A 12,235-nucleotide genomic window follows, 5' to 3' on the forward strand; every position below is an offset into this window, starting at 1 on the left:
ATGATGAGTGTAAAAGTGTGTGTAATGTGTGTACCTCTCTTGGGTACGTGAGACGTTAGCGTCCCACCTCTTCAACAGCCAGTGAAACTGCTGGGCGCCAAATTCAAATACAGAAATACTCATTATAAAAATTCAGAAAACAAAACATATTTTACATAGGTTTAAAGATGAACTTCTTGTGAATCCAATCACGGTGTCAGATTTTAAAAATGCTTAACGGCGAAAGCATAACTTACGATTATTTGAGAACATAGCCCACTAGACAAATCATTACAAACAGTAACCAGCCAAGTAGAGCAGTTACACAAGTCAGAAATAGAGATGCAATTAATCCCTTACCTTTGATGATCTTTATATGGTTGCACTCAGTAGACATTCATTTACTCAATAAATGTTCCTTTTGTTCGATAAAGTTTCTTTATATCCAAAAACCTCAGTTTTGTTGCTGCGTTTTCTTCAGTAATCCACAGGATCCACAAAAATCCAAATTGTATCCGTAAAGTTCATAGAAACATGTCAAACGGTGTTTATATTCAATCCTCAGGTTGTTTTTAGCCTAAATAATCGATAATATTTCAACCGGACAATAACGTCGTCAATTTAAAAGGTAAACAAGAAAGGCACTCTCTCGGTCTCGCGCATGAAAAAGCTCTGTGACACTTTAGGGTCCACTCATTCAGACTGCTCTTACTTCCTCATTTTTCAGAATACAAGCCTGAAACAATTTCTAATGACTGTTGACATCTAGTGGAAGGCATAGAAACTGCAATTTGAGTCCTAAGTAAATGGATACTGTAATGGCATTTTCGCCTGCCAAATCAGTTCTGTTATACTCAGACACTATTTTAACAGTTTTGGAAGTTATATGCATATCATATCTTCTGGGCCCGAGAAGCAGGCAGTTTAATTTGGGCATGCATTTCATCCAAAATTCCGAATGCTGCCCCCTACCCTAGAGAAGTTTTAAGCAATGCAGTTAACCCCCAACAACAGCAACTGCTCCCCGGGCGCCGATGACATTGGCGTTGATTAAGGCAGCCTCCCGCACCTCTCTGAATCAGAGGGGTTAAATGCGTTAGAAACTTTTCATTTGAATGCATTCAGTTTTGCAAATGACGAGGTATCCCTTTTATTTCCATTCCCAATTTGCATCACTTCTGAAGAATCACCCATTTGGCCATATATATATATTCTCTCGGACTCTTTTCCCGCTCTCTCTCCAGGCTGGTATGATCCGGACAGACTCAGATGAGTACTTCATTGAGCCGTTGGAGAGAGGGACTCAGGAACATGAGGACCAGGGCAGAGTCCATGTTGTCTACAGGAGATCTGCTGTTCTACAGGCCCCCTCTGACATCTCACTGGACTACCAACTGGAAGGTAAGCTGTGTGTGATATATATATACTACCATTCAAAAGTTTGGGTTCACTTAGAAATGTCCTTGTTTTTGAAAGAAAAGCAAATGTTTTGTCCATTAAAATAACATCAAATTGATCAGAAATACAGTGTAGACATTGTTAATGTTGTAAATGACTATTGTAGCTGGATACAGCTGATTTTTTTAAATGGAATATCTACATAGACGTACAGAGGCCCATTATCAGCAACCATCCCTCCTGTGTTCCAATGGCACGTTGTGTTAGCTAATCCAAGTTAATCATTTTAAAAGGCTAATTGATCATTAGAAAACCCCTTTGCAATTATGTTAGCACAGCTGAAAACTGTTGTCCTGATTAAAGAGCAATAAAACTGTCCTTCTTTAGACTAGTTCAGGATTTGGAGCATCAGCATTTGTGGGTTCAATTACAGGCTCAAAATGGCCAGAAACAAAGTACTTTCTTCTGAAACTCGTCAGTCTATTCTTGTTCTGAGAAATGAAGGCTATTACATGGAACACAGGAGTGATGGTTGCTGATAATGGGCCTCTGTACGTCTATGTAGATATTCCAATAAAAATCAGCCGTTTCCAGCTACAATAGTCCTTTACAACATTAACAATGTCTACACTGTATTTCTGATTAATTTGATGTTATTTTGCAAACTTTTGATCTGTAGTGCGTGTATGTATATTGTATAATTTAGCAGACACTTTTAACCAAAGTGACTTACATTCCTGCATGCATCATTTTTTTACGTGTGGATGGTGCCGGGAATTGAACCGGGAATTGAACCCACTACCCTGGCATAGCAGGTGTGTTTGTGTGTGTAAAACTACAGGTGAAAAGTTAATGAAGCACCCGGAGTAGTCTGCATCACTCACCTGACATCTGCTGATGTTATAATGAGTCTGTTAGAGGTATGGTAGAAGTCTGTCATGTAGATGGTTGTGAATGGTTATCCAGCCTACTATTCCATGTAGATGGTTGTGAATGGTTATCCAGCCTACTATTCCATGTAGATGGGTGTGAATGGTTATCCAGCCTACTGTTCCATGTAGATGGTTGTGAGTTGTTATCCAGCCTACTGTTCCATGTAGATGGTTGTGAATGGTTATCCAGCCTACTGTTCCATGTAGATGGTTGTGAATGGTTATCCAGCCTACTATTCCATGTAGATGGTTGTGAGTTGTTATCCAGCCTACTGTTCCATGTAGATGGTTGTGAATGGTTATCCAGCCTACTGTTCCATGTAGATGGTTGTGAATGGTTATCCAGCCTACTGTTCCATGTAGATGGGTGTGAATGGTTATCCAGCCTACTGTTCCATGTAGATGGTTGTGAATGGTTATCCAGCCTAGTGTTCCATGTAGATGGTTGTGAATGGTTATCCAGCCTACTGTTCCATGTAGATGGGTGTGAATGGTTATCCAGCCTACTATTCCATGTAGATGGTTGTGAATGGTTATCCAGCCTACTATTCCATGTAGATGGTTGTGAATGGTTATCCAGCCTACTGTTCCATGTAGATGGGTGTGAATGGTTATCCAGCCTACTGTTCCATGTAGATGGGTGTGAATGGTTATCCAGCCTACTATTCCATGTAGATGGTTGTGAATGGTTATCCAGCCTACTGTTCCATGTAGATGGGTGTGAATGGTTATCCAGCCTACTATTCCATGTAGATGGTTGTGAATGGTTATCCAGCCTACTGTTCCATGTAGATGGGTGTGAATGGTTATCCAGCCTACTGTTCCATGTAGATGGTTGTGAATGGTTATCCAGCCTACTGTTCCATGTAGATGGGTGTGAATGGTTATCCAGCCTACTATTCCATGTAGATGGTTGTGAATGGTTATCCAGCCTACTGTTCCATGTAGATGGTTGTGAGTTGTTATCCAGCCTACTGTTCCATGTAGATGGTTGTGAATGGTTATCCAGCCTACTGTTCCATGTAGATGGGTGTGAATGGTTATCCAGCCTACTATTCCATGTAGATGGTTGTGAATGGTTATCCAGCCTACTGTTCCATGTAGATGGTTGTGAATGGTTATCCAGCCTACTGTTCCATGTAGATGGTTGTGAATGGTTATCCAGCCTACTGTTCCATGTAGATGGTTGTGAATGGTTATCCAGCCTACTGTTCCATGTAGATGGTTGTGAATGGTTATCCAGCCTACTGTTCCATGTAGATGGTTGTGAATGGTTATCCAGCCTACTGTTCCATGTAGATGGGTGTGAATGGTTATCCAGCCTACTGTTCCATGTAGATGGGTGTGAATGGTTATCCAGCCTACTATTCCATGTAGATGGTTGTGAATGGTTATCCAGCCTACTATTCCATGTAGATGGTTGTGAATGGTTATCCAGCCTACTGTTCCATGTAGATGGGTGTGAATGGTTATCCAGCCTACTGTTCCATGTAGATGGTTGTGAATGGTTATCCAGCCTACTGTTCCATGTAGATGGGTGTGAATGGTTATCCAGCCTACTGTTCCATGTAGATGGTTGTGAATGGTTATCCAGCCTACTGTTCCATGTAGATGGTTGTGAATGGTTATCCAGCCTACTGTTCCATGTAGATGGTTGTGAATGGTTATCCAGCCTAGTGTTCCATGTAGATGGTTGTGAATGGTTATCCAGCCTACTGTTCCATGTAGATGGTTGTGAATGGTTATCCAGCCTAGTGTTCCATGTAGATGGGTGTGAATGGTTATCCAGCCTACTGTTCCATGTAGATGGGTGTCACGGATTTCTAAAGTTGAACCCAGAAGCAGACCAGGACAAGGAGAGTAAGACGAAGGTGAGTATTTATTTACAAGTTTGAATGTAGTGATGGAAAAATCCAAGTGACGGAGCGGGCAGCGGAGGTGAGTTGATGGGATTGAATAGGCAGATCCAATGAAGTAACTGAAGTCACCGACGACCAGGTAGGGATGAGATGAGTGTTCCGGGTGAATGACTGTAGACAGAAAAAACGGAGGTGAGTTCAAGGCAAGCAAAACGTACAAAACAACAAAACAAACTCTATCAAACTGGAGGCTGATACACTGGCACAACATACTGTTCATGGCTAACGATCCGGCAGGGAATGGATGTCAGGTCAGTGCTTATGAAGTGGAGGGGTGATGATCAGGACCAGGTGTGCAGATAGCGGATTGGAAACAGGTGCGGTAAATCAGAGATCTCCCAACCAGCTACGTCGCCCGGCAACCAGACAGGGTGCGTTCCAGGACACCGGAAAAAACACTCCAGGACAGAACACAGGCAAAAACAGACTCAGGAAGCGGGATTCGTGACAATGGGTGTGAATGGTTATCCAGCCTACTGTTCCATGTAGATGGTTGTGAATGGTTATCCAGCCTACTGTTCCATGTAGATGGGTGTGAGTTGTTATCCAGCCTACTATTCCATGTAGATGGTTGTGAGTTGTTATCCAGCCTACTGTTCCATGTAGATGGTTGTGAGTTGTTATCCAGCCTACTATTCCATGTAGATGGTTGTGAATGGTTATCCAGCCTACTATTCCATGTAGATGGTTGTGAATGGTTATCCAGCCTACTGTTCCATGTAGATGGTTGTGATTCGTTATCCAGCCTACTATTCCGTGTAGATGGAATACTACCAAACAATATATTGTCACAACAGATAGTGATCACCACTGTGTTCCCTCGTCCCAGTGCTCCTTACTCCCATCAACATATTGCCACAACAGCTAGGGATTACCACTGTGTTCCCTCATCCAAGGGCTCCATACTGCCAAACAACATATTGACACAGCAGCTTGGGTACACCAGTCCTTTCCCTCGTCCCAGTGCTCAATACTGCCAAACAACATATTGACACAGCAGCTTGGGTACACCAGTCCTTTCCCTCGTCCCAGTGCTCAATACTGCCAAACAACATATTGACACAGCAGCTTGGGTACACCAGTCCTTTCCCTCGTCCCAGTGCTCAATACTGCCAAACAACATATTGACACAGCAGCTTGGGTACACCAGTCCTTTCCCTCGTCCCAGTGCTCAATACTGCCAAACAACATATTGACACAGCAGCTTGGGTACACCAGTCCTTTCCCTCGTCCCAGTGCTCATATTGTCTGTATGTTGCATGACAGAACTCCTTGTGGTCTATGCCTGGATCCTGCAGATCGCCCAGCTTGTTTTTGAGAATGCAAGGGGCCATACCAAGTATTGGAGAGTTTAGGTTTCTGGAAAATGTAGTTATAATCTAGAACAAATACTGCATTCTAGCCGGAGGGGTCTCCAAGAACACCTCTACACACAAACTCAGCTATCTAAAATCTAAAGTTAAGACATAGCTGTTGGCTAGCTAACCACCCAAATGAAAGTTAGCTGTCAACTAGCTAACCACCTGAATGAAAAGTTAGCTGTCAGCTAGCAAACCACCCAAATAAAAACTTAACAACTTAACAAAAAAGTTAGCTGTCAGTGAAAAGTTTACAGCTAACTGTCTGTTCATCCTTCCTCTCCAGAACCAGAAATAGAGCTGTCCCTGCCAGGTGTTCCGGGGGTTCTAGACCAGTTGTCCCTGCCAGGTGTTCCGGGGGTTCTAGACCAGGTGTCCCGGCAGGTGAACCAGGCGGTGAGGAGGCGCCGCCACGCCGGAGATGACGACTACAACATTGAAGTTCTCCTGGGTGTCGACTACTCTGTGGTGCGTTTCCACGGCAAGGAGCATGTGCAGAACTACCTGCTGACCCTCATGAACATTGTAAGTCACTTCTTCTCTTATCTAACTCTAACCTTCATTGTTAGTCACTTCTCTTTACTTTCTCCTCCTGATACATTTAGCTCTGTGTACAGTGCCTTGCAAAAGTATTCACCCCCTTGGCATTTTTCCTATTTTGGTACATTACAACCTGTAATTTAAATGGATTTTTATTTGGATTTCATGTAATGGACATACACAAAAAAGTCCAAATTGGTGAAGTGAAATGAAAAAATGACTTGTTTAAAAAAATTCAAACAAATTTAAAACGGAAAAGTGGTGCGTGCACATGTATTCACCCCCTTTGCTATGAAGACCCTAAATAAGATCTGGTGCAACCAAAAAATGTTTTAACCTTTATTTAACTAGGCAGATCAGTGAAGAACAAATTCTTATTTACAATGACGGCCTAGGAACAGTGGGTTAACTGCCTTGTTCAGAGGCAGAACGACAGATTTTGTACCTTGCCAGCTTGGGGATTCGATCTTGCAACATTCCGGTTACTAGTCCAACGCTCCAACCACCTGCCGCCCCAATTACCTTCAAAGTCACATAATTAATTGAATAAAGTCCACCTGTGTGCAATCTAAGTGTCACATGATCTGTCACATGATCTCAGTATATATACACCTGTTCTGAAAGGCCCCAGTCTGCAACACCACTAAGCAAGAGGCACCACCAAGCAAGCGGCACCATGAAGACCAAGGAGCTCTCTAAACAGGTCAGGGACAAAGTTGTGGAGAAGTACAGATCAGGGTTGGGTTATAGAAAAATATACAAAACATTGATCATCCCACGGAACACCATTAAATCCATTATTAAAAAATGAAAAGAATATGGCACCACAACAAACCTGCCAAGAGAGGGCCGCCCACCAAAATTCACGGACCAGGCAAGGAGGGCATCAATCAGAGAGGCAACAAAGAGACCAAAGAAAACGCTGAAGGAGCTACAAAGCTCCACAGCGGAGATTGGAGTATCTGTCCATAGCACCACTTTAAGCTGTACACTCCACAGAGCTGGGCTTTACGGAAGAGTGGCCAGAAAAAAAAGCCATTGCTTAAAGAAAGAAATAAGCAAACACGTTTGGTGTTCACCAAAATACATAGGGGAGACTCCTCAAACATATGGAAGCAGGTACTCTGGTCAGTTGAGACTAAAATTGATATTTTTGGCCATCAAGGAAAGTGCTATGTCTGGCACAAACCCAACACCTCTCATCACCCCGAGATTACCATCCCCCACAGTGAAGCATGGTGGTGGCAGCATCATGCTGTGGGGATGTTTTTCATCGGCAGGGACTGGGAAACTGGTCAGAATTGAAGGAATGATGGATGGCGCTAAATACAGGGAAATTCTTGAGGGAAACCTGTTTCAGTATTCCAGAGATTTGAGACTGGGATAGAGGTTCACCTTCCAGCAGGACAATGACCCTAAGCATACTGCTAAAGCAACACTAGAGTTGTTTAAGGGGAAACATTTAAATGTCTTGGAATGGCCTTGTCAAAGCCCAGACCTCAATCCAATTGAGAATCTATGGTATGACATAAAGATTGCTGTACACCAGCAGGAACCCATCCAACTTGAAGGAGCTGGAGCAGTTTTGCCTTGAAGAATGGGCAAAGATTCCAGTGGCTAGATGTGCCAAGCTTATAGAGACATATCCCAAGAGACTTGCGGCTATAATTGCTGCAGAAGGTGGCTCTACAAAGTATTGACTTTGGAGGGGTGAATAGTTCTGCACGCTCAAGTTTTCAGTTTTTTAAAACTTATTTCTTGTTTGTTTCACAATAAAAAATATTTTGTATCTTCAAAGTGTTAGGCATGCCAAGGGGGGTGAATACTTTCGCAAGTGTCACGCCCTGACCATAGAGAGCCCTTGGTTCTCTATGGTGTAGTAGGTCAGGGCGTGACTAGGGGGTGTTCTAGTATGTCTATTTCTATGTTGGTGCTAATATGGTTCCCAATTAGAGGCAGCTGTTTATCGTTGCCTCTGATTGGGGATCATATTTAGGTAGCCATTTCCACACCTGTGTTTTGTGGGATATTGTTTGTGTTTAGTTGCCTGTGTGCACGTCATGACTTCACGTTTCGTTGGTTAAATTTTTTTTTTTTTTAATGGAGATTAAAAATATGTGGAACTATACTCACGCTGCGCCTTGGTCCGCTCATTGCGACGATCGTGACAGCAAGGCACTGTATATCTCTAGTATCTCTAGTCCCTAGAGATATATTTTTTTTAATTGTACCTTTTTTACTTCAGTTTATTTAGTAAATATTTTCTTAAGAAAATAGAGTTAAAACTGCATCGTTGGTTAAGGGCTTGTAAGTAAGCATTTCACTGTAAGGTCTATTTTTATTTGGTGCATTTGACATTTATATCTCTAGTTCCTGTTTCTTCTGTTTCCTCCTGCTAAGCTGAGGTCTGTGTATATCTCTAGTCCCTGTTTCGTCTTGCTAAACTGAGGTCTATATGTATATATCTAGTCCCTGTTTCCTCCTGATAAGCTGAGGTCTATATGTATATCTCTAGTCCCTGTTTCCTCTTGCTAAACTGAGGTCTATATGTATATATCTAGTCCCTGTTTCCTCCTGCTAAACTGAGGTCTGTGTATATCTTTAGTCCCTGTTTCCTCCTGCTAAACTGAGGTCTGTGTATATCTCTTGACCCTGTTTCCTCCTGCTAAGCTGAGGTCTATATGTATATATCTAGTCCCTGTTTCCTCCTGATAAGCTGAGGTCTATATGTATATATCTAGTCCCTGTTTCCTCCTGATAAGCTGAGGTCTATATGTATATATCTAGTCCCTGTTTCCTCCTGATAAGCTGAGGTCTATATGTATATATCTAGTCCCTGTTTCCTCTTGCTAAGCTGAGGTCTATATGTATATATCTAGTCCCTGTTTCCTCCTGATAAGCTGAGGTCTATATGTATATATCTAGTCCCTGTTTCCTCCTGCTAAACTGAGGTCTATATGTATATATCTAGTCCCTGTTTCCTCCTGATAAGCTGAGGTCTATATGTATATATCTAGTCCCTGTTTCCTCCTGATAAGCTGAGGTCTATATGTATATATCTAGTCCCTGTTTCCTCTTGCTAAGCTGAGGTCTATATGTATATATCTAGTCCCTGTTTCCTCCTGCTAAGCTGAGGTCTATATGTATATATCTAGTCCCTGTTTCCTCCTGCTAAGCTGAGGTCTATATGTATATATCTAGTCCCTGTTTCCTCCTGCTAAGCTGAGGTCTATATGTATATATCTAGTCCCTGTTTCCTCCTGCTAAGCTGAGGTCTATATGTATATATCTAGTCCCTGTTTCCTCCTGATAAGCTGAGGTCTATATGTATATATCTAGTCCCTGTTTCCTCCTGATAAGCTGAGGTCTATATGTATATATCTAGTCCCTGTTTCCTCCTGCTAAGCTGAGGTCTGTGTATATATCTAGTCCCTGTTTCCTCCTGCTAAGCTGAGGTCTGTGTATATATCTAGTCCCTGTTTCCTCCTGCTAAGCTGAGGTCTGTGTATATATCTAGTCCCTGTTTCGTCTTGCTAAGCTGAGGTCTGTGTATATATCTAGTCCCTGTTTCCTCTTGCTAAGCTGAGGTCTATATGTATATATCTAGTCCCTGTTTCCTCCTGCTAAGCTGAGGTCTATATGTATATATCTAGTCCCTGTTTCCTCCTGCTAAGCTGAGGTCTATATGTATATATCTAGTCCCTGTTTCCTCCTGCTAAGCTGAGGTCTATATGTATATATCTAGTCCCTGTTTCCTCCTGCTAAGCTGAGGTCTGTGTATATATCTAGTCCCTGTTTCGTCTTGCTAAGCTGAGGTCTGTGTATATATCTAGTCCCTGTTTCCTCCTGATAAGCTGAGGTCTGTGTATATATCTAGTCCCTGTTTCCTCCTGCTAAGCTGAGGTCTGTGTATATATCTAGTCCCTGTTTCCTCCTGCTAAGCTGAGGTCTATATGTATATATCTAGTCCCTGTTTCCTCTTGCTAAGCTGAGGTCTATATGTATATATCTAGTCCCTGTTTCCTCTTGCTAAGCTGAGGTCTATATGTATATATCTAGTCCCTGTTTCCTCTTGCTAAGCTGAGGTCTATATGTATATATCTAGTCCCTGTTTCCTCCTGCTAAGCTGAGGTCTGTGTATATCTCTTGACCCTGTTTCCCCCTGCCATGGTACTAAGCTTCCTTCAGTACCATGACCCACAGCAGAGTTGGGCTAGCTTCCTTCAGTATCATGACCCACAGCAGAGTTGGGCTAGCTTCCTTCAGTACCATGACACACAGCAGAGTTGGGCTAGCTTCCTTCAGTACCATGACCCACAGCAGAGTTGGGCTAGCTTCCTTCAGTACCATGACACACAGCAGAGTTGGGCTAGCTTCCTTCAGTACCATGACCCACAGCAGAGTTGGGCTAGCTTCCTTCAGTACCATGACCCACAGCAGAGTTGGGCTAGCTTCCTTCAGTACCATGACCCACAGCAGAGTTGGGCTAGCTTCCTTCAGTACCATGACCCACAGCAGAGTTGGGCTAGCTTCCTTCAGTACCATGACCCACAGCAGAGTTGGGCTAGCTTCCTTCAGTACCATGACACACAGCAGAGTTGGGCTAGCTTCCTTCAGTACCATGACACACAGCAGAGTTGGGCTAGCTTCCTTCAGTACCATGACACACAGCAGAGTTGGGCTAGCTTCCTTCAGTACCATGACCCACAGCAGAGTTGGGCTAGCTTCCTTCAGTACCATGACCCACAGCAGAGTTGGGCTAGCTTCCTTCAGTACCATGACCCACAGCAGAGTTGGGCTAGCTTCCTTCAGTACCATGACCCACAGCAGAGTTGGGCTAGCTTCCTTCAGTACCATGACCCACAGCAGAGTTGGGCTAGCTTCCTTCAGTACCATGACCCACAGCAGAGTTGGGCTAGCTTCCTTCAGTACCATGACACACAGCAGAGTAGGCCTGTTTACTATATTATTGTTATACACTGGTCCTAGCTGGTGTGGTGTTAGTTGCTTTTATGTATTTCGTTTTTGTGCTTTTGCTCTGTTTGTCTGTCTGCTACGTGTTGCTTGTCCTATGTTGCTCTGACTGTCTGTCTGCGTGCCACGTGTTGCTTGTCCTATGTTGCTTTGTCTGTCTGCTACGTGTTGCTTGTCCTATGTTGCTCTAAATTTTTTGAACAGGCTTATTTAAGATGGTGAGGAGGTCAGCCACGCTCAAGGTCTTAAACGATTTCATAACCGCCATCGATAAGAGACATTACTGTGCAGCCGTATTCATCGACCTGGCCAAGGCTTTCGACTCTGTCAATCACCACATTCTTATCGGCGGACTCAACAGCCTTGGTTTCTCAAATGACTGCCTCGCCTGGTTCACCAACTCCTTCTCTGATAGAGTTCAGTGTGTCAAATCGGAGGGCCTGTTGTCCGGACCTCTGGCGGTCTCTATGGGGGTGACACAGGGTTCAATTCTCGGGCCGACTCTCTCCTCTGTATACGTCAATGATGTCGCTTTTGTTGCTGGTGATTCTCTGATCCACCTCTACGCAGACGAAACCATTCTGTATACATCTGACGCTGTGTTAACAAACCTCCAAATGAGCTTCAATGCCATACAACTCTCCTTCCATGGCCTCCAACTGCTCTTAAATGCAAGTAAAACTAAATCCATGCTCTTCAACCGATCGCTGTCCGCACCTGCCCTCCCATCCAGCATCACTACTCTGGACGGTTCTGACTTAGAATATGTGGACAACTACAAATACCTAGGTGTCTGGTTAGACTGTAAACTCTCCTTCCAGACTCACATTAAGTATCCCCAATCCAAAATTAAATCTAGAATCGGCTTCCTATTTCGCAACAAAGCCTCCTTCACTCATGCTGCCAAACATACCCTCGTAAAACTGACCATCCTACCGATCCTCGACTTCGGCGATGTCATTTACAAAATAACCTCCAACACTCTACTTAACAAATTGGATGCAGTCTATCACAGTGCCATCCATTTTGTCACCAAAGCCCCATATACTATCAATCACTGCGACCTGTACGCTCTCGTTGGCTGGCCCTCGCTTCATATTCGTCGCCAAGCCCACTGGCTCCAGGTCATCTACAA

The 12,235-nt window shown here is 43.5% G+C and overlaps 1 protein-coding gene across 1 annotated transcript in view; it reads left to right on the top strand.

The window, feature by feature from the left end:
- Positions 1-1,223: 1,223 nt before the first annotated feature.
- Positions 1,224-12,235, top strand: part of LOC120036249 (A disintegrin and metalloproteinase with thrombospondin motifs 3-like) — a gene marked incomplete at both ends in the record, with an annotated part of 50,199 nt that continues 39,187 nt past the window's right edge. The window contains 2 exons of the mRNA XM_038982727.1: positions 1,224-1,380; positions 5,873-6,111. Of these exons, the coding sequence (XP_038838655.1) occupies positions 1,224-1,380; positions 5,873-6,111 (396 nt within the window). The remainder of the gene's footprint in view (positions 1,381-5,872; positions 6,112-12,235) is intronic.

This window comes from Salvelinus namaycush, unplaced genomic scaffold, assembly GCF_016432855.1.
Source record: "Salvelinus namaycush isolate Seneca unplaced genomic scaffold, SaNama_1.0 Scaffold1267, whole genome shotgun sequence".
NCBI classification, from domain to species: Eukaryota; Metazoa; Chordata; class Actinopteri; order Salmoniformes; family Salmonidae; genus Salvelinus; species Salvelinus namaycush.